At 39.1% G+C, this 26,662-nt stretch overlaps 1 protein-coding gene across 2 annotated transcripts in view; it reads left to right on the plus strand.

Annotated features, from left to right (window-relative positions):
- The first annotated feature begins 784 nt into the window (after positions 1–784).
- Positions 785–26,662, plus strand: part of CALCR (calcitonin receptor) — a 70,192-nt gene continuing 44,314 nt past the window's right edge. Inside the window, exons 1-6 of one of the 2 annotated variants that reach the window (XM_031066807.1) lie at positions 785–815; positions 1,117–1,204; positions 11,244–11,397; positions 14,334–14,444; positions 22,142–22,254; positions 26,336–26,427. In XM_031066807.1, the coding sequence (XP_030922667.1) occupies positions 1,157–1,204; positions 11,244–11,397; positions 14,334–14,444; positions 22,142–22,254; positions 26,336–26,427 (518 nt within the window). In that variant the 5' untranslated portion in view covers positions 785–815; positions 1,117–1,156. Of the gene's footprint in view, positions 816–1,116; positions 1,205–11,243; positions 11,398–14,333; positions 14,445–22,141; positions 22,255–26,335; positions 26,428–26,662 lie in introns of those variants that run through there. The other variant, XM_031066808.1, reaches the window with a different exon arrangement.

Raw genomic sequence — 26,662 nt, forward strand, 5'->3', positions numbered from 1 at the left:
TGCCTTTTTCTCATTAAATTCATGGGTTTCAAATGTGTAGGGTGCTCACAGGATTGTTTGTCCAGGTAGAAAACACCTAACTTCTAGTTTTTAAGCTGTCTGAAAAATGAAGGTGTCACACAGTCACTGTGTTACTGTGACTGAAGGTGATCACAGCCACATGTCCTGTGTTGCTCAGCACATGCACCACGAGTGGTCTGTGACACATCAGAAGGCACAATGTGCTTTGACAAAAGCTGCATTTCTCATTTAATACAGAACTTACATTTTTTTAGAACTTAAAATAATATGTTTATGCAGAGAGCTTTGTTTTCTTGAACTCCCACAACTGTGAAGCAATAAGTCTATACCTGGTGGCCCCTGGGTATTTTTTCCAGTTAGGCCAGAGAAGTGTTGATGTAGGAAAAACCCAGAAAACCAAAAAGCTGCTGATCCAGTTCCCTTCAAACCTGTGGAGTCGTGTCCATGCTCTGCCTCCCCAGTGCTCTGTGCTGAAGCAGTCATGCCTGATGGCCTGAGGCTTTCACTGCTGTGTGTCTATCCCCAGCCCAGCCACCCAGCTGCATCCTGCAGCGTGCAATCCCACTGTGCTGTTCCCAGGTTCTCTTTTCCTGCCTACGGGCTTGTTCACCTGGCTAGAGATTACTCAAAGTCTGGCTTTCCCTAGCCCCACAAACAAGTCTTTTGAACTGCTATTACACTTATTTGCAAACTGGATCTTTCTGGGTTTTGCAAGTCAGGTTTAAAATATCCAGATTGTTCATTGGTCTGCAGCTCTATATTAGGTTAGAAGCAGCTGAAAAATGACAACCAAGGTAGCCTCAGCTGGCAAAGACACAAGGTTTAAACTGGGTCTGCTGCTGGTGACCCAGTAACATGGAGATGTACCCCACACTAGCTGTACTCACCAGCAGAGATCCACAAAGGAAACTAAATTTAAAGTGTATCAACCTCCAAGTAGACGAAATTTGAGCACATGTAAGGCTGGGGGTGCTCAAACAGCCACACACAGAGAGTCTAGGTTAAGTCTAAAAACATGTTCATACACAAAGACAAGGGATTTATCGTAAAAGGAAAAGTCCAATAATGCTTGTATTTTTGTTGTTTAATTCCCAGAAGGGTCATCTACAACGTGTCTCTCCAAGAAGACTCCACAATGAAAAAAACAACCCAGAGTTGCTTCTTACTCATCATCCTTCTAACTGTAAGTACAAGTAAGGAAGTTTCCTTACTAATAAATTTCAAAAGAAGATTAATTAGATTATCTAATAGAAGTTTGAACTTGAAAACATTGTTTCTTGGTGAGACAGAACTGCAAGTCTGAAGAGGGTTATGCATATGACTTTTCATTTCTGTGTTTCACAGGCTACAGCATGTCATGGGTACATGTGTGTTTGAAAATTGCCCTTAATGTTGTTCTGTGAGACAAACTGACTTTTTAAATAGTGATGGATTTTAACAGTTTATAGTTGATCTGCTATTAGAAAAGCAACCAAAATCAAAAATAATCTTACAAATCTATTTATTAGTTCAAATGTTATTTTCAACTGTTTCATATCAACATTACGTTTATTTTAATGTAAGCAACATGGTTGAGTAATTTTTGTTCTAAACATGTAGTAAATTCATTTCTGCCTGACTAAATACATCTTGCATAAATTGAATCCTTTTGCTGAACTTTACTTGTGAAACCTCAAATTATTTATTGATCATCATAAAATCATAGACATTACAGGCAGGCAGAATTGAGAATACTGCCCAGAGCCGAAGTTACAGAATGATCAGCATATGTCTGAATGATGCTACTGGGAACAAGCACCTCACTACCCTGGTGTGGTACAAGTAATTTGCATGATGCCTGCCATCTTATTCCCCATCTAACTCTAGCTCTGTGCTCCTGAAGAAAGCTTTCTTCTTCTTCTTCTTCTTCTTCTTCTTCTTCTTCGTCGTCTTCTTCTTCTTCATCATCTTCTTCTTCTTCGTTGTCTTCTTCTTCTTCTCCTTCTTCTTTGTCGTCTTCTTGTGTTTTGTTGGTTAGCTTCTCCTGCCCCTCTACTTCTCATTTTCAACATCGGAATGTGAAATATCTCTGTGCATCTCCTCATCAAATCCTGTGTCATAGAAGCAAAAGAAACTCACATGCTGTAGAAAATATGTTGGAGACCATAAGTAACTGCTCTACCCGGTTTACTTATTGGGTTGTAACCTCTCCTCCCAGCCTAGCAGAGTTTGTCCACAACGCTGTTTGCCACTGTAATTTATATAGATAAAAAGGGAAAGGAAAGTAGAGAATGATGGATAGAAGGAGGTTAAAAGAAAATGATTAAATGAGTTCATGGAGAATCCAGGAGAAGAGCGAAGAACACATTACTTCAGTAAAATATCGAATTCATGGTTCAGGATTAAGATCCTCCATCAAAGAAGAGCTGAAGAGATGGAGAAATAATTGGAGAGTTAATACATTTCTGTTAACTTGGTCCCAGAAGAATTTGTCCAGAACTAGTTAATGATTTGAGGAATAATCTCCATGCATGAGAGCAGTCTTCTACTCTGAGGTACATCAGAGTATTCTGGCATTTGTGACCATTTGAGTTGGCTGTTCTACCTATCCTACAAGGGTGCATGTGACAATGTGTGGCTATGAAATCACCCGTGGTCAGAAATGTCTGTAACAAAGAGCCTGAGAGAGACCAGCTTTCTTCTGGCTTGAATCCCATCTGATCTGCATAGCTTGATAGGGGTCTTGACAAAGAACAGCAATTCTTCCTATAAAAAGCCAATGCCAAATGAAGAAATAGATCCAGCTTATTTTGGTCCCAGTCAAGTGACAGGACTGTAAATATTCTGATAACTAAAATTGTCAACAACACTTCTGAGCACTTGAGATGCTTTGACCTACAGCATGGGTTTGTAGGTCAGCCCTGGAGGACTGATCCTTGCCCTGTTGTCCCCAGATCTTTTAAATCTCTCACCCATGAGAGCATGTGTGCAATGTTAGATCTGTGCTCATTCCTGCAGCTCTCCAGGGGGGGGATTTGTTTTAAAAACTCTTCAGTGGAATCTGCACATGCATTCATTTTAAATATCTTTGCACCAAAGAGCACTTAATATTCTGACCTCAATGGATAACTTAACTTACATTTTCAAGCTTCCAATCTCTGTGTGCCTTCCTTCCCCACTGCAGTGGGCATACTGTGCTCTACTTTCACATCTCTTAGGTTAATTTCCCTTTTGGTAGGGAGGAAGTCACATCACAGAAGTAGACCACAAACAAGCTTTTCTTTCCATCATGAAACTTATCCAGAAACTGCTGTGAGATCAAATATGAAAAATATTTTGCCTCAGTCATTTTTCCAAAAACTTCCCCATCTGCAGATGGTAGAAGCCATTCATTTTTTGCATTTTATTTATGGTTTGTAATGAGTAAAGGGTGTCTCTCTTTCAAAAAGGCTCTGTTGGTTCCCACTCTGTTGGTTCTTCAAATCATTCCTTTGTTCCAAGAACTGTGAGACCTGTCATCCACTATCTGTAATTAATCATACAGTAAATACAGTAATTAAGGTGATTTGCAACACAGACAAGAGTGATTTCCCATCCTCTCCTCTACCCACCCCACAAGACACCCTCTAGATCTCCCTTCTTTGATGACTTCCATGGTTTTCTGTCATCCTATCATTTGTGACCTGAACTCCCAGTTGATCGCTGTGAGCTGTTGCAAAGCAACACAACATTTTGAGATCCTTGTTTTCTCCTCTGTGCTGTTTGCCCCACTGTAGGTGCTGGTGTTTCCCCTGTGGTGGTCACCCCTATTGAGTAGGGGAGACTTTTACCTGAAATCTCTTTTCTTAGTGTAGGTGTGATTCCCTAACACAATCTCAGATCTGGAGCACACTCTGCCCTCTATATAGTTACTGCTTTGCAGAAGACTTCACAGATTCTTCTCATATCTCTCCTTCAATATTTTGTCACAGACAAAAAATTACTGATTTGCTGTGCACAGACACTTCCTTTCCACCACCTCCTTTATACCAAGTGCTTTTGGTACCTTCTGATAGAAACCATCTCTTTTATGCATGTAATTTTTTGCACAGAATTGATAGCAATTCCATGTACAGATCCATAATAACCCATCTTTGCAAAAAAAACCCTGAAGCATGAGTTGTTCCAAAACATAATTTAGAAATACAAGCAATTCCTTACTGTCTTCCTCTTTGATGGATTCTCTTGTTTTTGGATGCAGGATAATGCATCACCTTATAGTCCTCTACTATAAAAATGAAATTCCACTAGAAAATTTAATTGCTCATTATGTCGTAGTTCACTTTAGACTGATGGTCTCTAGCTTTTTGCAACTATTGAGAGCCACAGAATGTGACTGGAATTTGTTTCCTCAAGTACATAAGCCCTGGTATGCTGGAGCAATTAGTTCATGTCCCCAGTGCACGTTTCTCTTCACAAGAAAAATGGAACATCAGCACAGTGTACCCAGCAGCATCAAACTTCTGAGAATGAGGAAGAAGAAGAAGATTTGGGTCTCTTTCCTGTGTGACCAATCAATTTTTCAGGACATTGACAGAAGAGATTTCTATTTTCTGCTTTATTTTCTCAAGTAAGAACTGTGCCTACAAATGGCCCTGGAAATGAGGATTGATGAAGTAGCTTTTCCCACATACTCCAATTTTGTGTCCTGAGCCAACCACACACAACATGCATAGTAAGGACTAAACGGATGCTGCAGCTGAAAGCCACACTATTTTCAATTAGGCCCACTAGACCAATATTCTATTTTAAAATAAACTCATTTTGAGCAAAAAACAAATTGTGCATGTTCACTGTGTCCAAATCTGTTAAGTTGCTACCAAGCCTCAGTCACAAAGATATGCAGTCTGATACTTCTTTCCAACACATGAAAGACTCGTGAATAACTCCTGTTCACAAAACATTGAAAATTAATTATATGAAAACCTAAATGTAATTTTTGCTAACTGCATAAACTGGTGTGTTTCGGAATACAGTGGTAGGATATGTTCAAGCCTCCAGAACCATTAGTCAAGCACTTGCCACCATGATGGGGGAGCTGCCCATGGTGCCTCTGTTTGATCCTCACAGCTGGGAGGGCAACACACACTGGTGGAGTGGTGTGGACACAAACTTCACTGGGCTCCTGCTCCTGCTCAGCTCAGTGGCTCTCAGTGTGCATCTCTGAAACCCATGTCTGTGCAGGTACTGTGAGAACAAGCCTTTTCCTGCTCAGACAGCATCTCTTCCAGCATCTGCTCCAGAGCAGATCTCCCATGGGCTGGAAGAGCTGCTGAAAATCTGTCACAGCCTCCTTTGTCTCGCTTCTTCTGACCCTTCTTGCTGTCTGGCACCTCTGGCAGCCCAGAGTCTTTCCCAGCCTTGAATGGTGACATCCCCCTAGGCCTCATCACCTTAGACCATGCCTTTGGAAGCTGCTGTTCTGCATGCACACCTCCCTGTGTAACTATTTATGGGTTGCTTCATGCTGTAAGTATGTGCACTCAGAAGTTCAGAACGTGTTCTCATACAAGGGAAGCTCTGGAAAGCAAACTGCTGATATTTTAAAGTGGTAAGAATTAGTGTGAGTATTTGGGAGTCAAGCTGCTCATCATTTCCCAAGAACCAGGAATGCTGTACTCTGCTCTATTCACCCAGTTTCAGGGATGATCAGGACATCTTGAGTATCTTTGCTTTTTTTAAAAACAAGGCTGTTGCTATGCAGCTGATTGCAGTAAAGAGACCTCTCACAAGAGGATAATCAGGGCTGCAAGAAAATATCCATGAAGTATTCTGGATTAGCCCACAGTTTTTATCAGGCTAAAATGAAAGTAAAGCTTCTTCTGTAAGCAAATCTCGTCGAAATGGAAAAGAACTGTAAGATCTATGACTTGCTTTTCACTACAACAGCCTTGTCTTCATCTACAGCACCTGATAATCTCATGCTTGTTTAAACAGCTGCCAAAATCTGCCATGTTTGTCATATGGGATCTCACTGAGATAATTACCATCCTGCTCCAACAGCGGTAGAGAATGGGAAAATTCTAACATTCAGTGATTAAGTAAAACATGTCATGTTGTAGTGTTTCCCCAAAGAAATTGCCTGCTGCTTCCTAGCACACTTCTGATGGATAGAAATGATTATGTTTACTGAATATCATATGCTAATGACCTTCCTAAGGTATCACAGTTGTTTTCTTATCTTTCCCAACGTTAGCAGTTGTGAAAAGTAGTTCAAACATAATAAAAATATGAGGGGGGCTCTGCAACTCATCTAAATCATGCTGAGCTCTTCCTCTAAAATGTGATGTATTGAAGAACAGAAGTTTAGTGATCCACAAAGAGATGACTGCACACAGCAGTTTTTAAAAGAATTATACCAAATGAATGATTGAGCTGTTGAAATCAATAAAAAACAGTTAGAGCATCCAGAATTTCTACTAGCCTGAGCTCACCAATAATTCTTGCTAAATTATTATATTTAGTGGAAGAGAGGGGAAAACAAGACAGCTACAAAAGCCTTCTTTTCCTGAATGTCATATACAGTTAGTGTTAGTGTCCTGCAAGCTGCTTGATGGCAGAAGAAAAATATTTGGGGATGCTTGTTCATCGTGTCCAATATTTTGTGGGGAAGAAAAAGTGAAATACTTTTATGCTTACTTCATCTGGATTCTCCCTTGCAGAAACAGGCGCAGCCTAGCACAAGTTAACAGCAGTTACTGTTACAGAAACCAGGGCATTGTTTGTTCATTCCTGTATAGTTTAATAATGAAGCCAAATTGCTTTCTCAGAATCCTTTATTCATTCCAGGTATAAAGTGAACTTCAGCATTCCCAGCAGCCTGTTATTTCTCTTTGTAATGATAATTCACTCTCTTATGTCAGTCATTTGTCACGTGGTGGCTTGGTGGTCGTATGTATGACGTCATTTACTTGGACTTTTAGGAGTGACATCATATGTACGGCTGCTAAACTGCTGCATGGGACATCACTTAAACTGTTTTCTTCTGAAGAATTCAGTGCATTTTTAAGCAATGATCACATTGATTATTGTGAATTAATTATTTCTCCTTAATAAAGAATGTTTATAAATGAATGAGGCATTCCTTTATTGTATAAACATCCTCTATATTTCCATCTGAAGTATCTGATGCATGGATGGGAAGGCTTTTTAATGTGCATTAATGAACTATGAACAATTAAAATTTGTTCCATATTTTATAGGTTCAATATTTGTAGGTAGTTGCCAGGCAAAGATTAATTGACCTTGGCTTTTTTGTGGTACAAATGTGTCTTTTAAGTCTTAATTTCTAAAATGCATTGCCATAGCAATGAAAACATAGTACAAGAGATGAGTCAAAATCATGAATTCCATGAGAGCTGATACACACTTATACACAGATGTTCATGGGACACTCTCAACCTCTCCCATTAACATGATACAGACTAAACTTTCTCTCCCATGTAACCATAGCCAAGCTCCTGCTGTTTTTGAAAAGAGAATAATGAGCCAGAGATGTCTTCCTGCCCCATTTGCCTTTTTCTGACTGCTATGGTAAGGAGTGAGGGAGACTAAAACAAATAATAACATCTGGTATCACAAACTGTACCAAAATTCTTGTCTGACTACAGGTATATAAAGGCTGGATCATCAGACCACTGGACTGACTTTGGGAGGTCAAGCTTTAAATTCTGGGTGGTGGACATGGGATTCTCTTTTGGATGGTAAAATACCCAGTATTTGAAACAGGGATATGACTTCTCCACCTCCAGCAAGCCACAAAATTTATATTTCATTAATCTGCTGAAATGGTAATCTTATTTATATGGAGAAGAAAATTGTGTTCAAGCTTCCAAGGCCAGCTTTTCAGATCTAGGCAAACAAAAATGAGGAATAGCAATCAAAGGAAAGAGTAGATTTAAAGGGCATATCACAGATGACATACCTATGTATAACCCCTTAATTTGATTTCCCACACAAGTTATTCAATTACATAAAAAGTGCCCAGAAAGATTTTTGGGCAATTACCTTTGAAGATCTGAGTCATTGTGTTTTATAGAAAGAAAAAGAAAAAAAGAGGAAAAAAAAAAGAATAAAAATAATTTTAGAGACTGTCCTGGTTTAGGGCAAATTTGGAAGAAAACCTTCAAAGGGGGCCCCTCCAGAAAGCAAACCCACAGAGCCCCTCTCCCCAACCAGTTCAGGAAGGATTCCTCAGAGGGAAGTGGAAAGAACCTGTTTATTTAACAAGCACAGCAGCCCCCAGCACACAAAATGAACAATACTGGATGACAAAACTCATTCACTGCTCTGAAGAGATGACAAATTCAGAAAGTCTCTCTGGTGGGTGGTCACTCTGCTGTCAGTCTCTCCAGCACTGGGGAAGGCTGTAGAGTGGGCCCCAGCACATTGCAAAGTGTTTTCGGTGTTTCGTGGGTCCCGGTCTGGAGCAGGTTCAAATGGTGCCAAGAAAAGGGAGAGAAAAACAGCCCAGGGAAAGCTCAGACTGTCTCAGCTAGCTAAACTAACTAACTAGCTAAAAAGCAAAAGGAGTGTGGTGTTCTGGCCCGTCCATGCCCAGACAGCACAGTCCAGCCGAATGTGGAGGAGTGAGTGAGGTTGATAACAAAAACTGTGCTTCTTCTCCCCACCTTTGCTGTCAGAGCCAGTCTTGAAGGCACAGAATATAATATCCAGCATAAACAGAGCAGATGATTGAGATACAAGCATCATAAAGTAACCCTAGGACAGAGACCATTATAAATCTAATGTTATTATTCCGACTTTTATCCAAACTTGCTTTCATTTTACTGGAGGCCATCAAGTGATTTCCACTGATGAGTTTTAGTGGCACAACTCATTCATATTTTTATCTGTCTGAGTGAAATGCTGGCCTAAATGTGGGCAGTAGAAATTTGGCTGGCAATTTCAGCTGCTCCACGATTGTCTTGTGCAGGGGCAGTAGAATGGGCCTCCTGGTTACATGGCTGAGCACTCCTACATAATTTTGTACACAGTACAAGACATTTAATCTATCCACCATCACAGGTACTCTCTACCTCCAAGAATCAGAATATTCTCATTAAACTGCACCCAATAAGAGCCAACTTCTTCAGGAATTACACACTGCAAGTAACGAAACTATCTATAAGAATACTGTGACTTTAATGCCCAAATTGTGTTTCACCCCTCAAAACCATCATCCTTCATATGGATGTGTTCCCAAACTGGCCAAGAATTGCAGAGAAATTATCAAGAAGAAAGGCATTGCCATAGAAGTCCTCCTAGCATCCTGTGATGAAGCTGTTATTTCTGTCTTGAGTACAGTTTGCAACTGAGGTATTATTCAAAATAAGAATGGGAAAAATTAACATGCATTATCTACTAATCACTTCAGAGAAGCACCAGAGCCTGTGTCATGGACATGGACCTGAAGGGCTATGACAAAGCTGAGGTTATCTGAAGAACCTTATCTCCACTTTCCTGTGCTGGATTTAGGATTTCCTTGGCTGGTTTTTAAAATATTCTTGGGGACTCCAGTTGCTCCCTTTAGTCTTTTTAAAGCTAAGGGATCTGTGATGTTTGACTTTGCTTCTATATTTCCTGTTCTGACTTTCTAGATACTTAATTTTTTACTTGGAGGGCCAGATGAAATGTTCCAAATGGCTTCATCATCCAAATATATCTTGGGGGGAGGGCGAGAGGGTGATGTATACATACATCTAAAATTTATATAAAATTATCTCTGCCAGAAAATATTTTCATTCTTATTCCTCCTACTTTATTTCAAGCACCTACTTAAGTACAAGATTGACTGCCTCCATGTCCTCCAGCTAGCAGGTGTATACAGTTGAAAACGTTTGTGTCAAAAGAGATGATGAGATGAGATGAGATGAGATGAGATGAGATGAGATGAGATGAGATTAGAAAAACATAATTGATTTGATATAAGAGTATAAAAATATTGAACTTACATGGTTTAGTACAGAAGTATGAGGATAAAAGTAATGGCTTTTTTTTCAGTTAAGTCAAACACACTATGGTTTTGCCATGTATTTACAAAGGTGAGTTAGCATGCAAATGGCGGGGGGAAGTAATGTATTGATGGAATACAATTGTCTGTGATGTGCCATAAAAAAGGGGCAGCAAAATGTAAGAAGTAAGCAGATATTTGAACTTTCAAACCTGTCATGTTTTGAGTTCAAACAACTACAAATACATGCCTAAAGATCTCTGTATTTGCATTTGCTGCTAAAAAAGGTCAAGTTTGTATGTTTATGAGAGTCCTAGATTTTGAAGCAGCCTGAAAATTAATCTGAATGTGTTTGTGATGGCTTCAGTACCATTTAGTATAGGGGAAAACAGAGGGTCATGCTAGGAAAGTGCTACAGCAATGTTGTTTTTGAGTGGGGAAGCAGAGGAACTCATCTTTTACTGTCACCTTCAAGCAAAGAAGAGTCACAATACAGGATTGAGGCAGAACAGAACAAACTAAAGCTCCACACTTTCATTTCTGCTTATAGACCTCAGCTGTACAAGGTGGGGTGGGAAGGAGGGGTGGAGTGATTGAGGGCAGGACGGACGGATGGATGGATGGAAGGCAAAAGAGCATAACTGACCTCTCTAGCTGAGATCTTTGCCTTCCAAAGGCAGTGATCCTTTCCTTTAACAGACAGGCAGTTTAGAATGGGATCATTCAGAAGATGCCACTGTATCAAAGAGGACCTTGCTATTTAGACTATCAAATTTAGGGGGTCTGCTTAGGTACTTAACTAGGAGCTAAGGTCAGGCATTGAGGTTTAAACTCTACCTTCTTTGACCTTAACTGTTGCAGAAGCTCAAAGCAAAGGTTGTGGCCCTGAGGTATTTTGCCTGTACTGTCTAGAATGAAATTAGCACAAGTTAACAGAAATATATGGGTTTAACAGAAAATTCTCTTGAAGACACTAAATTAAATGAAAAGATTTTGATGACTTTATCAAGTATTTAATGACTGTCTCTTCAGCAAGAAAAATGGCTTGGTTAAAATATTATGTTTTCATGAGGTAAACTAATAAATTCAGCATTTACTTTGTAAGTAGTACAAGGCCCATCATAATGATAAACATATGTGCAAATAAAAGGCCTTTCAAGAATGAGTAATAGAAATTTCTGGTCCTCACTTTTTGTAAATTTAATCCTCTTTGTTTATCCAGTTGTACTAACAGCTTTTCCTTTCCATACAGAGAATTGTTCCAAGTCTTTCTTCTGCTGTAAATTATACTGATCCTACATTAGAGCCTGTAGTAACTGAAAATTCAGTCATACGGCAGAAGATAATAGATTCACAGTTCAAATGTTATGAGAGGATGAACAGAGCTCCTCCATACAAGAAAAAAGGTAAAAAGGGTTTTTTTAAGAATCTTTATTTTGCCATGTGTGGTTATATAACTATGAAGAAATATTTTCTTCTCTATACTAACCCATAGTCTTCCTCAGGGTCCAGTTTCCTTTCCACAAGCAGTAAACAAACTCACACTTACTTAGCATCCTCCTAGGGCAAAGAAAGGAAAAAGCCTGGAAGAAGCCCAGGGAATGAACAGCTCTTCCTTCCCCTGTCACCTACATTTCTGGCTCAGTGCTTTGCTGCTTGAATCTCTCTTGTTCTTGCTTGGGGAATAACATTTTCCTGAACCTCTCAGCAAAGTCGCACCTGATTGTGAATCCTAAATATAAATGTTGGTCTGTTTGCTCCACTCAGTGTTTCAATTTTTTGGTGTTTCTGTATTGACTGCTGGGTATCATGCTCTGTACCAGCTAAAGTTCCACATATTCTATATTCAGCAGCAACAATAGGAAAAAGAGGTTTATAAAACACTGAGGCTTATAAAAGAGGTTTGTAAAACATCTTTATTGAATAGAAGGCATACATGAAGATTAATAAAAAGGAAAATGACAAATAATAGTGATGCTGCAATTGTATTTAAAGCAGCATTTCTGTTTGGGACTGAGAGTTCTGGTTACTTTTTCTCACAGAAGATATGAATGAAGATATGAGGAGCTAGAGAAAAAAATATCAGTGAATAGTGAAGAGTGAATAGTGAATAGGTGAATAGTACCCACAAGCAGTTAAACAGGATTATTGGGTAGAAGGAATGGTGTTTCGGTTAAAAATAAGCCTTTTAGTTGCTGGACTTGCAGGGGAAGTAACTTACTGTTTCTTGTTAGATTACTCTTTTAGTCTCCCCCTCTGTAAACACCTGATTTTTGCATCTGTTGACAGTAACCACTGGATTCACCTTTCTTTTTCACTTTCCTTGTGTGATAAGTTGATATTCCAGCATGAGATGGGAATTTATATGTATCAAGACATGAATTCCTAGTAGGGTTCTCAAGGGCAGTGCTGTTGCAGGAGGACAGCCTGCATTCCTTCAGCTGGCAGCTAAATTTAAGTGATGCCATTGGGGGCTGTTGGTTCATGGCAATGTGCACTTAATTCATTTATAACTCAGACTGAGGATAATGGATGACTGCAAAATGGTGCCAGCACCACTGAAATTGTACTCTGAACTGAAGACAAAGTAAAATGAGGAGCTCAGGCACATGGAAGGACATGACCACCCCTCCAGAACAGCAGTGTGTCCGGATATATATATATGTGGGTGTATATGTATACAGAGATAGATAGATAAAGATAAATGTGAGCATATATATATATATATCCTGATAATTACCTTGGAAGACAAGTCCATGATGCATAGATTGACCTATGTGATTATTTTTCTTTATCAGGCCAGGCGAAGGATTTAAAGTTTTAAAACTAGATATTCCCTCCAACTCCATTTGGCACTACTTTTCAAAAACAAGCTCAGATTGCAATCACTTTCTACTCTTCTTCTTCTTCTTTGGTATTACAAAAATGTTCCTAAAAGTTTTTCAGATACATTTCAAAGATCTAGAAGAATATGACAATGCCTGAAGGAAAGATAACAAGCTGCTGATATGGTGATTGGTTAATTAAGTGAACAAGTAACATTTGCACATTTAACTTGATAACTGAAAAATATATGTGCATAAAATCTTAGCTAATGAAGAAAAAGTGTGCATAAAAATTTCTTTTCTGAACAAGATCTAATCTGGAAAAAATTCAGTTTTAAATTTTATGCTTTTTATTTTTAATCAAAAACTACTTGACTTACAAGCAGTTATTGGTGCAAGTTGGAACAATTCAGATGTCTTTTTACAGCTTTCTTGCTTCAGTTAGTTTATCTGTGGATAGTTTCAAAAGTTCTAGAAGTAACTACCTGTTATATGTTAATAACTTGCAGTGTTTATTAGGTGCTTTCTATTACAATTCTTTCAAAAACAACCTTCATTTTAATACTTCCTCAGGCCCAGAGTGAAAAAAAAAAGCTAAAATGTATCTTCTCATTCTATTTCACTTTAACCTGATGATCTTGGTGACAAATACTCTTTCTCCAACATAAACTGGTTTTGAATGGAAAAAAACCAGGAAGTGTAGGGGGGTTTAATGTGTATCTTGTATAAATCCACGATGAGTCATGTTACATGTTACAGCAAACAGCCTTAGAGCACAATTTCTGAGGACCATGGCATGTACAATCTCTGTAACAGGGATCAACAACGAGCTGAGTTCTGCTGTTTGGGGGCTGGGAACGTCCCACAGCCTCAACAGCACCACCTTCCCAGAAGGGGCATGATGAGGACAGGATCACAGCATGCCTACCTAGACAACGTCAGCGGGCAGAATCTGCCTGCTACAGATCCATCTTGCACCTGCTTCGCTGCGTTTGTAGCTACATCACCAGCCTCTGGTGTTGAACCAGGCAACAGCCTGGCAGGGACCACCTGTCTCTGCTAATGTTGCTTTTAGCTGGCATGTCCCCACAAATGCTTCCTATCTTTACATTCCAAATGCCTGATTGTCAGACCTACTGAGCAGCAAAAGGTGAAATGAAAAATGGATGTCTCACAGGTCCTTGGGCACAACTAGTGTACGTGCTTAGAGCTGACAGAAAGAGAATCAAGAAGAGAAATTTGTAGGGTTGGACCCCACACTCAAAGTTCAGTTCAATATGCTTTAAAATGTAACTTTCTGGTAAAATGAATACCACTAACATCAGGTCAGTAAAAACAAGTACCTTCTAGTACCTGAATGCCACTCTGAGTGTTACAATAATAAAAGGATATATTACAAAAAGAAAGCTTGATTATCTGCAGGCGGCAATAATCCTCGAGAGGCTAGAACAGATCAGTTCAGGAGGGAGTTAACTCTTTTTGTGGAATTAACTCTTGCAATCTTCTTAAATGTCCAGGTCTGTTCTGCAACCGAACATGGGATGGTTGGTTGTGCTGGGATGACACACCTGCTGGAAGGCTCACTGCTCAGAATTGTCCGGATTATTTTCCAGACTTCGATCCAACCGGTAGAGTATTTCTTTTTACCATTTTATCTTCCAAAGGATGTCTTCAGAACATTTGTGCCATTGAGTAGATGTACTCAATCCAGTGGCATTTTTGCAGCTCTGTAAAATCTCAGAAAGTTTGGTTGAAATTAAAACACATCAAGCTTTTGGGTTCCATAATTAACATATTTTAATTTTAAAATATTTTATACGTATTTATATTTATGTAAATACAACCCATGGATTTATGGAAGCTAGTTTATGAAAATGTCAGCTTCTGAATTACAACATCAAGATATTCTTAGCACCACATTCTAAGTTTTTATAATGAAGAGAAGATGCTTATGTGCTTGAAATATGTATCAGTATGTTCTTTGTTCCAGTTTTTACTGGAAAATATAATTTTATGAAAGAAGATGAGCAGAAATAATGTTCTTTCAGTCTCTGAGTTTCAGTTCTTAGCTGAATTATTCATACAAATACTAGAAGTAGACTGAGAGAAGTAATTGAAGAATATTTAAAAGGAAAAATGAAAAACCAATGCAAGTATTTCTAAACAGATATGAGGAAATATTAGACACAAGTTTAACTCTGCAAAGAGTTTGAAGAGTGTTTGAAGAGAGACACAATTGTGTGCTCCTTGTTCAGGACACGTTGCCTCTAGGTGGGGCTTGATGGCACACTGTGCTAAATTCTACACAGTCACAATGCACCAGTTGCAGTTAAATGGAACATTTGGGAGGGAGGGTGCATAAATCTGAAAATTTTCAACAAGCTTAACCCAAAATGAAGGTGCCCAACTGGAAATGAAGGAAATAAACTATTGCATAGCTGTGAGTTAATTATCCGGCACCAATAGCTAAAATTGATTTTCTTGAGCTTATTGCTTATTTAGAAACAGAGGAGTTTCCAGGTTGAATCAAACCCCGTACACATTTTGCTGAATCCCATTTACAATAGCAGCCATATTGATTGTTATTTCTGATCTTCATTAATCAAGCTGTCCATAATTACAGAATTCGCACAGCAAGTAGCAAATTTCCAACTTCAGACCCAGTCTGACCTCCATTCAATCTTTCGTGAAGGAACATTCCCCTTTCTAGTGGAAGTGGGCATTGGACAGGATGGATTGAAAGAAATTTTTTTGCTCAGGAATCCTATGCTTGGAAAGTGAGCTCATGTGGCAAGGTCACTATCCACTTTCCTGTGGAAACACCTTGAGACCAACCCAACTCATCTTCGTAGCAAGTTACGCCTCTGAGACAGACAATGGGCACCAAATCATAAGATCTTGTCTTTTGTGCCCTTTCTTCACAAGACTTGATCTCTTTTCTGTACAGTGTCATAATTTTCAAGAAGGAGTCTTGGAGCAGGGTCATGCTCATGGCTCCTCATTGGAGCACCTGGGGAAAGCAGACTGAGAAGCTGAGACCCTCAGCTACAAGACTGTCTTTCACTCAGGTCTCCCTCTCTGTGGACCAGTACTTCAACAATTAGACTCTTTGCACAAAAGATTCCAAAAGAACATTTGAGAACAATTGGCTAAACTTAGTTCAGTTCCCACACAGAAATGCCCACATTCAGGAGAGAGCCTGAGACTCTGGATCCTTAGGTTGCACAAGAATTTTCCTGCATACGTATTAGAAGTGCCTCTAAGATGTGGTCTGTACCTTCTGTTTCAGACTCCATTTTACTCATGATATCCTTCCCACACAGCAACAGCCCTCTTTATGACTAGGAAGATTTACTACAAGTCTTTTCCTTTCCCTGCTTTCATGGTTTTCAAGGAAGAAAAAAAAATATATGGCACTAGCAGTCTTAGTTTATGTATACTCCATGTAATGCTTGGCTTGTACCTGCAAAGGTGGGTGTTGGGCAGCCTTGTGATCACAGAAATGACTAAAGGTCCTCATCCTTCATAGATGGCAGTGATTTCAGAGCCACTTTCCTACTTGCTCCCCACCTAACTATTCTCAGCTTTTCCTCTTATCAGTCTCCAGTGACTTGTTCTGAGCAAATTGCTCTGCTACACCAGCACTTTTCAAAGGAACACTTGAAGCCATCCATGGAGAAGTATCTCACCCCACTTACTAATGCTCATTAACACCAAGGCCTGTGGCTTGTACACTGATTGCAAATCACTCCTTAATGTACAAATGCTTGTCATGAAGTCTGGCCCACAGTGTGTCCATAATGCAGTTACTCTTTCTGGCAAGATTCAAAAGTTGAAATTTGGGAATTTTTTTAGTATTCCTGTTCTGTGTACAGCACCAGAGGAAGAAAAGCCTCCTCCAGTAATTAATTTTCTACTGTTCTCTCTGCAGTCCTCTTTAGGAACAATACCTGTGGTCTTCTGGACCCGGTATTTTCCTCTGGCACGTTTCTCTTCTCCTCATCAGCACCTCTGTCAGCCTCTTTGCCTGCATCCTGGTCAGTGAACCCTGTTTCCCAGTTCTGGCAGCAGCTCAGCATCTCCTGGTTGAGCCAGAGCTGCCTTCCTAGAATAGCTGTTGAGTAACCCAGCATGTGTTACAGATGTGGCATCAAACCAGTGGGTAGTGAGTCTTGCTTTACAGGTGGCTAGTTGTCACACAGACACTTAATAGAGTAGGAGGGAGACAAGAAATAAGGGGGCTGTCTACAAGTCTGTCAGCTGCTAATGAAAGTGGCTGCCACTAACAGGTGGCCAAAAGCACAGACTGAACTGTCCTGAGAAGTCTATCGGGTTTTGTATCACAAGTCATTATTCCCTTTGGTACCTTATTCATGTTAAACAAAATACAGCCAGCTTCTCTGCTGAGAAACAGAAACTTCATCCTAAAAAATAGCAATTTTCCATGATGTAGTGACTGTCAGATTTCCTCCCCATCGAGTCTCTGACATCCAAATACCTCCGTATATATTTTAGGCATGCAAGTAACCCCATGGATTTCTGAAACAACTATTTCACGCTATGTTGTTTTGGGCTGCACTATGATCTGCAAAACCACTGTGTATCAGCCAATCGATGGCTATGTCACTTCACTAAGAGGCCATGTATAGCTTTGAGACCTGAAATAAAATAATGTCTTTCCTCTGTATTTTTTTGCTTTGATACTTACATCATTCATAATTGGAAAAGTGAAACATTATTGTCAGTACAGTATTGAATCCTCCTCCCATCCATATCTGTAGGTGCTGAATACCAGCCCTCTGTATCTGATCCCCTACAACATTCAGCACTGATGCTAAGAAGAAATTTGTGGAATATATTAGAAAGTAAAAAAGGTGAAATTGTATTCTGAAGAAAACAACACAGAAACAAAGTGAAGGAGAACATGTTCAGTGCTCTGTTCATTTCCTGTCTGACAACTTCACAGTTAGCTACCAAGTGTAGTCCCACCTATTTCACTGAACTTAGATCAGTTCTTACTAGACAGGAATGTGTTGTGAAAGAATCAATCTCTTTCTTGCAGTGCACATCATGCACAATGTGATAATGCATAAAAACAAATCAATTTGTCTGGAAAACCTAACAAGACCTACTGCTTTAATGCCAGTGACAGCAGGAAATTCATTGTCTCATCCACTTCTGGCTGTGAAACTCTGAGCAGGGCTATTTTATTTGCCTCTATTCAGGCAACATGCAATTCTCTCAATTAGTATTTTATATTCATATTTTAGACAGGTTAATCTTTAGTATAATCCCTCTGAAATGGTTCCAGGTCACACTGATATTGGTAGGAGTTTAGTTTTTGAGGAATGCAGTATGTAATTCATGCTGGCAATATTCTTACTAATGGAAGAAAAGAAAATACATTGCGGATATAATGGCCTTCTAGCAAGGCAGGTTTACTGAGGCTAACAGGAGGAGCTGAGCCTTGCCCTGTGCCACCTGTGAGCTGTTGGGTTTGTGGCAGGGGAGCCTTACATTGCCCAGCTCACTGTCCCTATACAGTGCATTTAGTCAGAATTATTTTGGTACAGTCATATAGCAAGGGAACCAAATGTGGAATTTTTTTGTGGCTGACCCCCCTTTTCATCTCAGCTTCATTCTCTTTACATTTTGGCAGAAAGCAGTGTTTAAGAGCAGTATCCACCCCACTTTGTGAACCAAAGGTGCATTTAGCAAAACTCCCCTCAGTCCTCTGCTTTGTTGGGTTTCTGTCTTTAGTTCCCTTTTGAAAGCTATTACTCATAACTCTTCATGTAGCTTCAGGAGAAGAGTTTCTAGAAGTGCAATTTGGAAGCAAATCTATATGCATCCATAAGCAATTAGATTATTATTAATCAGATGATGTTTAATGTGTTGTTGCCTCTTACAATTGAAGAACATGCCTTGCCTTCCTGCTGTGACACTGGGAGACGACTTCTCTTGCTACCACAAAATCTAAATTTTGGTTGCATTTAACTAAAATAGATAGTTCTGGATTTCTGCTGGTCCTATTTTCTTGCCTTGAAGGATATAATTTAGACAATCATAAAAAAGACAAACCTGAACTTTTTGTTCAGCTGCTTCTTTTCTTCTTACCCTTCTGTGTATTTACGTCCTGTTCCTTAGCAAGATTGACAGCTGCGTTTTAAAAATCAATTCCTATCCCCATACTGCCCAATATCACTCTTATAGAGATTCTAGTTCTGCTGACTAAGACATTCTGAAGACAGTGATAATCCTTCATTTTCTAGGACACTGGAATTGAAGTTTTCTAGGGTCTCCATTGAACTATATGAGATTTTTTTTCATTTTGGAAAAGGTTTCTTCCAGAATATTTTACTGAAGATGTGAATAAATCCGATGTGCAACATCAGCTATTCCTTCCTCTGCAAAATGAAGCACTGCACAGGTCTATACAAACAATGGGAAAGAATTCAGTGTCTGGTATGTGCTGACCATGACTGCAACAGGGGAGAACTTCTTTCTTCTTCCATCTTATAACTCACCAATAAAAAAAAAAAAACTGTTGTTAGTTCCTTTAACATGTGCTAGCTATAGCTCTGGTCTAACTGTGAAAAGCCTGATTGATAGAGCTATCATGTTGTTCCAGAGATATTAAGATATTTGTTACATGTAGATGACTGAGGGTTTTTAAATGAGCATATGATTCATAAAAACACTATTAGTGGCACAAACAATACCCGTGCAAATAATTGATACTGGTTAATCTTTCAAGACACTTCACTGCTCCCACAAAACTTCCTTTGTGGATGAGATTGCTCACACCCATTTTGCCCAGACAGTTCTTGAAGTGTCTATCTCTCTCAGTTAACTGCAAATATTCTGCACAGCTGCCTATGAATTATGTAGCTTTAAGGTTCTACAATCAGGTGAGATCAGTACAATGTGATGCCACTGTTCTTCCACTTTGAATAATGCAATGCTCAAGTGATGTCCCATCCAAGCTGATAGGGTACATACAGAGCCTAAAAAATTAGTGTTTACACAGTATTCTAATAATGTCAAACCCCAAACTTCCATTTTGCCTTGCTAGTGTTGTCTTGCCCATCCTTGCAGGTGTGTATTTTTTCAGACTTTACCATATCTTCTGGTTAGCACAAAGAACCAATGCATGCCAAGGTTCATTCCCCCACTTGCTACTGGGTCACTCTAGAAAAACTTGCAGTAGAACAGTGGTTGGATTGCAGCTCTGTTTCTGTATAAAAGAATAGATTTAGGAGAGATGTTTGACCTGTTTGAGTCACTAGGATGGACAGTAAAAAGCGCTTATTCCCCAGTTGTGTTCCCACATCACAGCGAGAAGTCCATGGGACATCAGCACTTTCAGAATAGGATCAGTTTTTAGTAGGATCAGTGTTTGTCTGGCTTTAAGGAAAAGTATGAAGTGAAAGGTTTGTCTCTAACTTACAGAGGCCACATTATACTCTGGCAGAGTGCCTGCCCAGGCACTGAAGTACAGAGATAATGGATGACATTGCCATACGTTCTCTGTAGCAGATCCACAAAAGCCGTGCACTTCGCAGGGATAACACTTGCACACCATGTACCGTGGTAGCGTAACCATTAATCTTTCATCTGTGACTGAAAACTTTTTCCAGCTTTTGATAGCATCTGGCAATGAGTAAAAGGGAGCATTGCTACATGGGCAGTCTGAGATTATCTCCAAGCTTCAGCAATGGAAGGCTAAAATAACATGTACTGTTCCTCTTGGTATTGTTGATGCACGTATTGATATTTAACAAGTCCCCCAAAAGACACAATAATTAAAAAAATATGCTGTGTTCTTGAGGATTTCTTTTTTTCTGCAAGGGAATAATATAAAGTGTATTCATAGTCAGAGTAAAATAACTTAGTCTATACTATCTGTACCTTAACCATATGATCAGTTCTTTTCTTTAGGCTTTAGGAGTATGAATCTTACAAATTAATAGAACTATTAATCATCGGATGAAGAAAAGTAAGTGGGAACGTTAACCAAAAAAAATGAAAATGTGTATATTCAAATGCCTATGGGCTCTGTAAAAGTGTATTGACTGGAAATGCTGATAATCTAAGTATAAAGCAAATCAAATTATAGAGCTAGAAAAGGCAAAGGAAATTCAAGATAGACTTTTCAGACTATTTTAAAGGTCAGAATTAAAAAACATGTTTTTCATAAGTCTCTGTGTCACTAAGAAAAGACCAAATAATTGTCTATTATTTTAAAAGTTTATAATCTTTTCCTGTCTTTGTTACTTGGGTAAACATTCCAGTGACTCCCATGTGGCTAATGCTTGAGGAAAGGCCAAAGGAACTGGCCCAAAACTTGACAGGTGATTAGGAGAGACTGTCTGTACCTCAGCATCCAGGGTGTCCCCAGCAGGAGTGTGAGCATGACGGGGGGACACAGACACAGCACGCGCCTGCAGCTCCAGGCACCCCACAGAGCTGTGCTCTGCTGAAGCCCCACTGTTCCCCACCACAGCAAAAGGACGTGCAGGGGAGCACGAGCCTGGAACATCATCCATATGGCAGGGCTGTCAGGAAGGATGCCAGAGCCACCTGTGGCGAAGGAGCCAGCACCAGAGACACCTGTGTAGAGGCCAAAGACACATCAGATTATTGAAACAGAGAGCTCTGCAGCCATCTTAAATTAAACTGGACATGTGGGATCATTGCCAAAATGTTTGTGAGGCTCCTTGTCTCTGTGCCTGCATGCTGTGCAGACCCTGAGGGGAGCAAGCAATGCTCCCGCTCTGCATGTCAGGATTCCACGGGTGGGGAGGCTGGGAGAGACTTTCCCTCTCCTCTGCACAGAGAGCCCTGGGCTGGGCTGTTGGCATTGTCAGCACCCAGGCTCTGGTTTAGACATTACCGACTGCCCTTTATCTTCGCCATATTTTTAACTCATTTAACCCTGATACTTGGAACCCTGAGCACTTCCTTGAGGCATCAGCACCTGTGGTTATTTTCTCTTCATAAACTGCTGTCAACAGCCTCTTTAAATGGATTATTATAGCTAAATATTGTGTGTGAATGAAAGCTGACATATATACCCTAGTGGGTGCAGTCAAAAAGGAGACAGCTAAACAAGGTTACCACCAGATGAGTCTCAGAAAAAAAACAAAACAATAAAACAGCAAGATGTATTAATGATATGTATTAATGATATTAATTACACGGGTTGAAAGTAATTTGGATTTTATTATGCATTTTATTCCCAAAGAAAGAAATCATTTTAGATGGGTTTTTTAATTCATAATACACATATATTAAAATAACTGTTATTGCAATTTATCATCAGAGAGGGCCTCAAAATATTGTGATGAAACTGGAAATTGGTTCCGCCATCCTGAGAGCAACCGAACTTGGTCCAACTACACCCTGTGCAACTCTTTCACCTCTGAAAAATTGAAGGTATGCTGAACTTAAAGAGGGAGTGGTTGTTTGGCAACATTTTGGGCTGGGCTAGCAATAATACATGTGAGAGAGACCAGAATAGCCCTATCTTAGCTCTATTTGTTGCATAAGACTTAAATTACATTGTTGTTGTGATTTCAGCTTATCCAAATTCTTTAATGAGTGCTCAAACCTCAATATTGGTTTGCTCTGGGGTGAATAATTTAGTGGTAATTCATATGACAAGTTTTCCAGTATTTTTAGATGCATTTTTAATTCCTGTGATTTTCCCTGATTGACCAACAGTTATAAAATAATCTTTTAGAGTTTCAATTTTGCTCTCTGTAACAACAATATTCCAAGATGTTGATGTCTTCTATGCAGGGCTAGTAATATTAATGTAAGTCAAAATTACTTTTCTTAAGCAAAGAGTATTACCCTGCACTCACACTCTTTGAAAAAAATATTTATGAATGTACCATTAATCCAGAAAATCTAAAAAGCATGAATACATTTAACTTTGACTTTTACTGAAGTAATTGAGAGTATTTACAATAATGAATTAGGTGTTTAAGTATTAATGAATCAATATTTCCAAAATCAAGGTGCTAAACTAAAAGAGAAGAACTAAATATAAAAGCACCAAAAGAAATAAGGAGAGAGAAATCTGAGAAAAGCTTTAAAAAAATTAAGTTAGGGAAGCTCATAAAAATAAATGTATTTCTCAAATGCAAGTGGAGGTCCAGGAAAATCTGATTACAGATTTGTGACAGAATAATTTGTGACTATTTGGAACAGTGGAAGGAAAAGATTCAAGAAGCGATTTGATTTGGGGTTTGTGTTGGAGGACCTCTTCTTATACAGCCAAAAAGAAGTATGAAGGTAACTCAGCCCAAAAGGCCTTGGAAAAGTCTGTTGGACTAGGCAGGAGGTGAATTCTAAGAGTTTTTGCAGCATGACAAACCATCATGGTAAAATGAGGCTCATCTATGTGACAAGGCAAGAATAATAGTAAAAGTATGAGCTTACAGAGGCATTACATGGAAGCACCGTAAATATATAATTTTTCCAGATGTTGGCACATGTAAGGAGGCAAAAAATGTGGTTCTGTTACCTATTATCCATGCCTTCCAGGAGAAGAATTTTGAACATCATTCATGCAGAGAACAGATAGCATAGAAAGGAAAATTGTATGCACATCATGATTTTTCTGAAATGAAGAGTAGTGGAAAATGAAGAAAGAATCATTTCTTACAGAAATGCCAAGTTGGATTATGACCTTTAAACCAAGTCTTCAGTAAACAGAAATGTGCTTCATTTGTAGACTATTTCCACTTACCTACACATAATGTACTCACTTTACAGAGTCAAAGGTATTACTCTTAGAGAAGTCTCTTCCCTCAAGTGAAGAAATCTAGAGAAACAAGGAAGAACATTTAAGTTTCCTAAATCCAGGTTAAAAAATCAGAACAAACAAAAATTGTAATGAGTCAGCATGTTATATAAGCCTTGTGTGTCAAGGAATGCAAAAATTAGTAAAAGTGCTCATTATTCGTTTGAAGTTAACTGAAAATATCAACATGCTATACTTTTGAGACAAATCATTGGAAAAAAAATTATAGCCAGTTCTTAAAAATGTAATTTATATGTATGCTTTGTTAACTGACATTTCAGTCCATTTTGATCTGCCATCATTTTTATATTTTAAGGCTTTTTTAAGCATTTGGCATAGTAAATTTGCAGAATGCAATAAAAAAGCAGTTGCTGACTCCCAGATATACAGTTACTTCAGCACTTGAGAACAGAAAGTTAGATAGACTGAATAACCAAGAATCCTCCAGGGTGTACATAAACTTGCATGTAGCTATCTGGAGATCTTCCTACTTCTAGATATTTTGGGCTATAGGTTGCATAAAAGATAAGTAGAAAAAAAATATTTTTGAACAGGTCATCTGTAAATTAAGTTCAGGCTTTAAGAATATATCCATCTAATGTCATTAAAAATCACAATTGTAGTATGAAGTGGAACAAATGTCACATGTACACAGGTAAACCTCCCCTGCTACTCTGCATTGGAGAAAGTTGTCTCATCTTCTCCACACTCAGGTCTGTCCTCTCTGGGATTTCTGGTGCTCTCAGAACAGGTCATCAAGCATCTGCGCTCACTAGCAATGCAGTGGTTAGTCTTTGTGAAGGAGGAGACCTAGGTATTTTCAGTAAATATGACCATTTTTCCATAACTTGGTGAATTGTATTTACACTCTGATCACGTCTCTTCTGCATGGTCAAATCCTTGTAAATGTGATTCTGGTTTAAATCTGAATCAGGCCACCACCACCTAGATAAATGAAAGCAGAAGCTTATTTGAAAGTTGTAAAATGTCTCAAGACCAAATTACATAAAATGTGCACCTTTAATAAGAGGAATGGCTTTACTTTCTAAATTGTTTTCATATTTGTTCTCAAGGGAAAGTTTAAAATTACTTGGAAACACCAAAAAGATGTGAGTGTCAAAACTTCAGGTTACAAAAAGCAATTAATCTAATCACTGAGAAGAGGAAAATTGCTCATGCATAGCAAAAGAAAAATTAATGAAATAGAGCTGAAAAGAGAATAAACCCAGCAGAGGAACTAAGGCTTCCAGTCTTTTTGCTGGACAGGCTGCTGCTCGGGCCTTGCTTTCAGAAAGGAGGCAGTGGTGAAGCCTGGCATGGCGTTTAGCCTTCTTCACTCACTCCTTTGACAGATGGCTGATGCTGGAGAGCTTGGCTGAGACCAAAGTGTGACATTTAAATACCTCAACGTTCTGATGCCCAGGTGCTGTCCTGCAATTTTATTTTACAACTGACATAAAAAATATGCATCAGCCTCTCCTAGAATTCCCTTAGATTTAGTGAAAGCCCAATTATCTGTCCATGGGTACTGGATTCACAGCACTGTCAGAGCACTGAGTTGCCCAGCACCAAGGTTTCACGCTAATGTGAATCAGAATTTGTCTCAGAATGTGCTGTTGTTGTGTGGTGTGCATTGAGGATAATGGTCACCTCAGCTGCTGCTTTCATGGCTCTGAAGGCCTTGGTCATAAGCCCCCTCTGAGTTCCCTCCAAAAATGAGAATTCCAGCCTGTGTACCCACAGAAACTGAACCCCAGCTATTTTAGTTGCCTTTTTTCACCTTTCCTTGCTCTTCTATGTTCGTGGGGTATGGAGACTAGAAGCACACATGAATTTAAGGTTAGTGCTGTAAATTTCAAACATATGTTGTTGTTCTACCCTCGGTACCTTTTTGTGTCATAATCATTATTTTGCTGGCTTTTTGGCTATCATTACACAGTAAGCAAATGATTCAGAGAATTGGCCTGGATGACTCCAAGATCTCCTTCCTGAGTTTGGTTTCCAGTCCTAAGTCGAGCATTGCGTAGACAGGATTTAGACCACTTGTCCTAGGTCTATCAGGCCACTGTATTAAAGCTCATATGACATCTTCTTGTCCCCTCAGCTAAATGAGGCCCTTTGTGAGTGCCTCACTGTTATCTGGAAGTATCACCTGGAAATTTAGAAGTTTTTTTTGAATCAGCTCATTGATGAATACATTAAACAAAAACTCAGCCCTAATTCAAGTCCTGAGGGCAGTTAAATACTGACTCACCTCCAAAAGTGACCATTAAGGTTTTGATTGCTGTTGTTTAAGCTGTTTTGGTCCCATAAAACTTTTCTACCAATCCAGCAGCAATGTCTTTTATTGAATTTTTTTTTGAATATGTGTGAAAACTTGTCACAGGCACATTAAAAATCTAAATGTATTACATCTGCTGCACCTAGAGCTTGGGAAAGAAGTTAGTGACACAGTGGGAGCAGGGATCTCACCGGTTACTTCAATATATCAGGAATAGATCTGCATACGTAAGAAACATTTATCTATAGATCATGAGTCATGCTATTTAATAGATTGCTGATATTAAATACATAGAGAAAAAGAATGTTTGAAAGAAAAAAAAATATGAAATGGGAGGTTGATTTTGTAGAGTCTTCCTTAATGAGAAAACAAATGAAGTGCCTGCAAATTGTTCATGCTTGCCTTTTCTTTTTATTAAATTGCAGATGGCGTTCATACTTTATTATATGGCGATTGTTGGTCACGCTTTGTCTATAACATCCCTGTTGATTTCCTTGGCAATTTTCTTCTATTTCAAGTAAGTGTTTCTTACAGACACTCTCTCTTCTTTCCCTGAGGCATCTCAACCAAAGGAAATCTTGGAAGTTGTCATGGCAGTGAGAAGCAGCTCTTCTGAGTGTCTTTTTATATAATCCTGATAAAGAAGTCTGAGCACAGGCTCCTCTCACCAATGGGACCTCTCCCAGTGGAGGGTAGCCAAGCTCATGTTGTTGTGTTTGTCAGGACTGATGTGAAAAGTGCAGCCCATGGGG

The sequence above is a fragment of the Geospiza fortis genome, unplaced genomic scaffold, assembly GCF_000277835.1.
Source record: "Geospiza fortis unplaced genomic scaffold, GeoFor_1.0 scaffold138, whole genome shotgun sequence".
NCBI lineage: Eukaryota > Metazoa > Chordata > Aves > Passeriformes > Thraupidae > Geospiza > Geospiza fortis.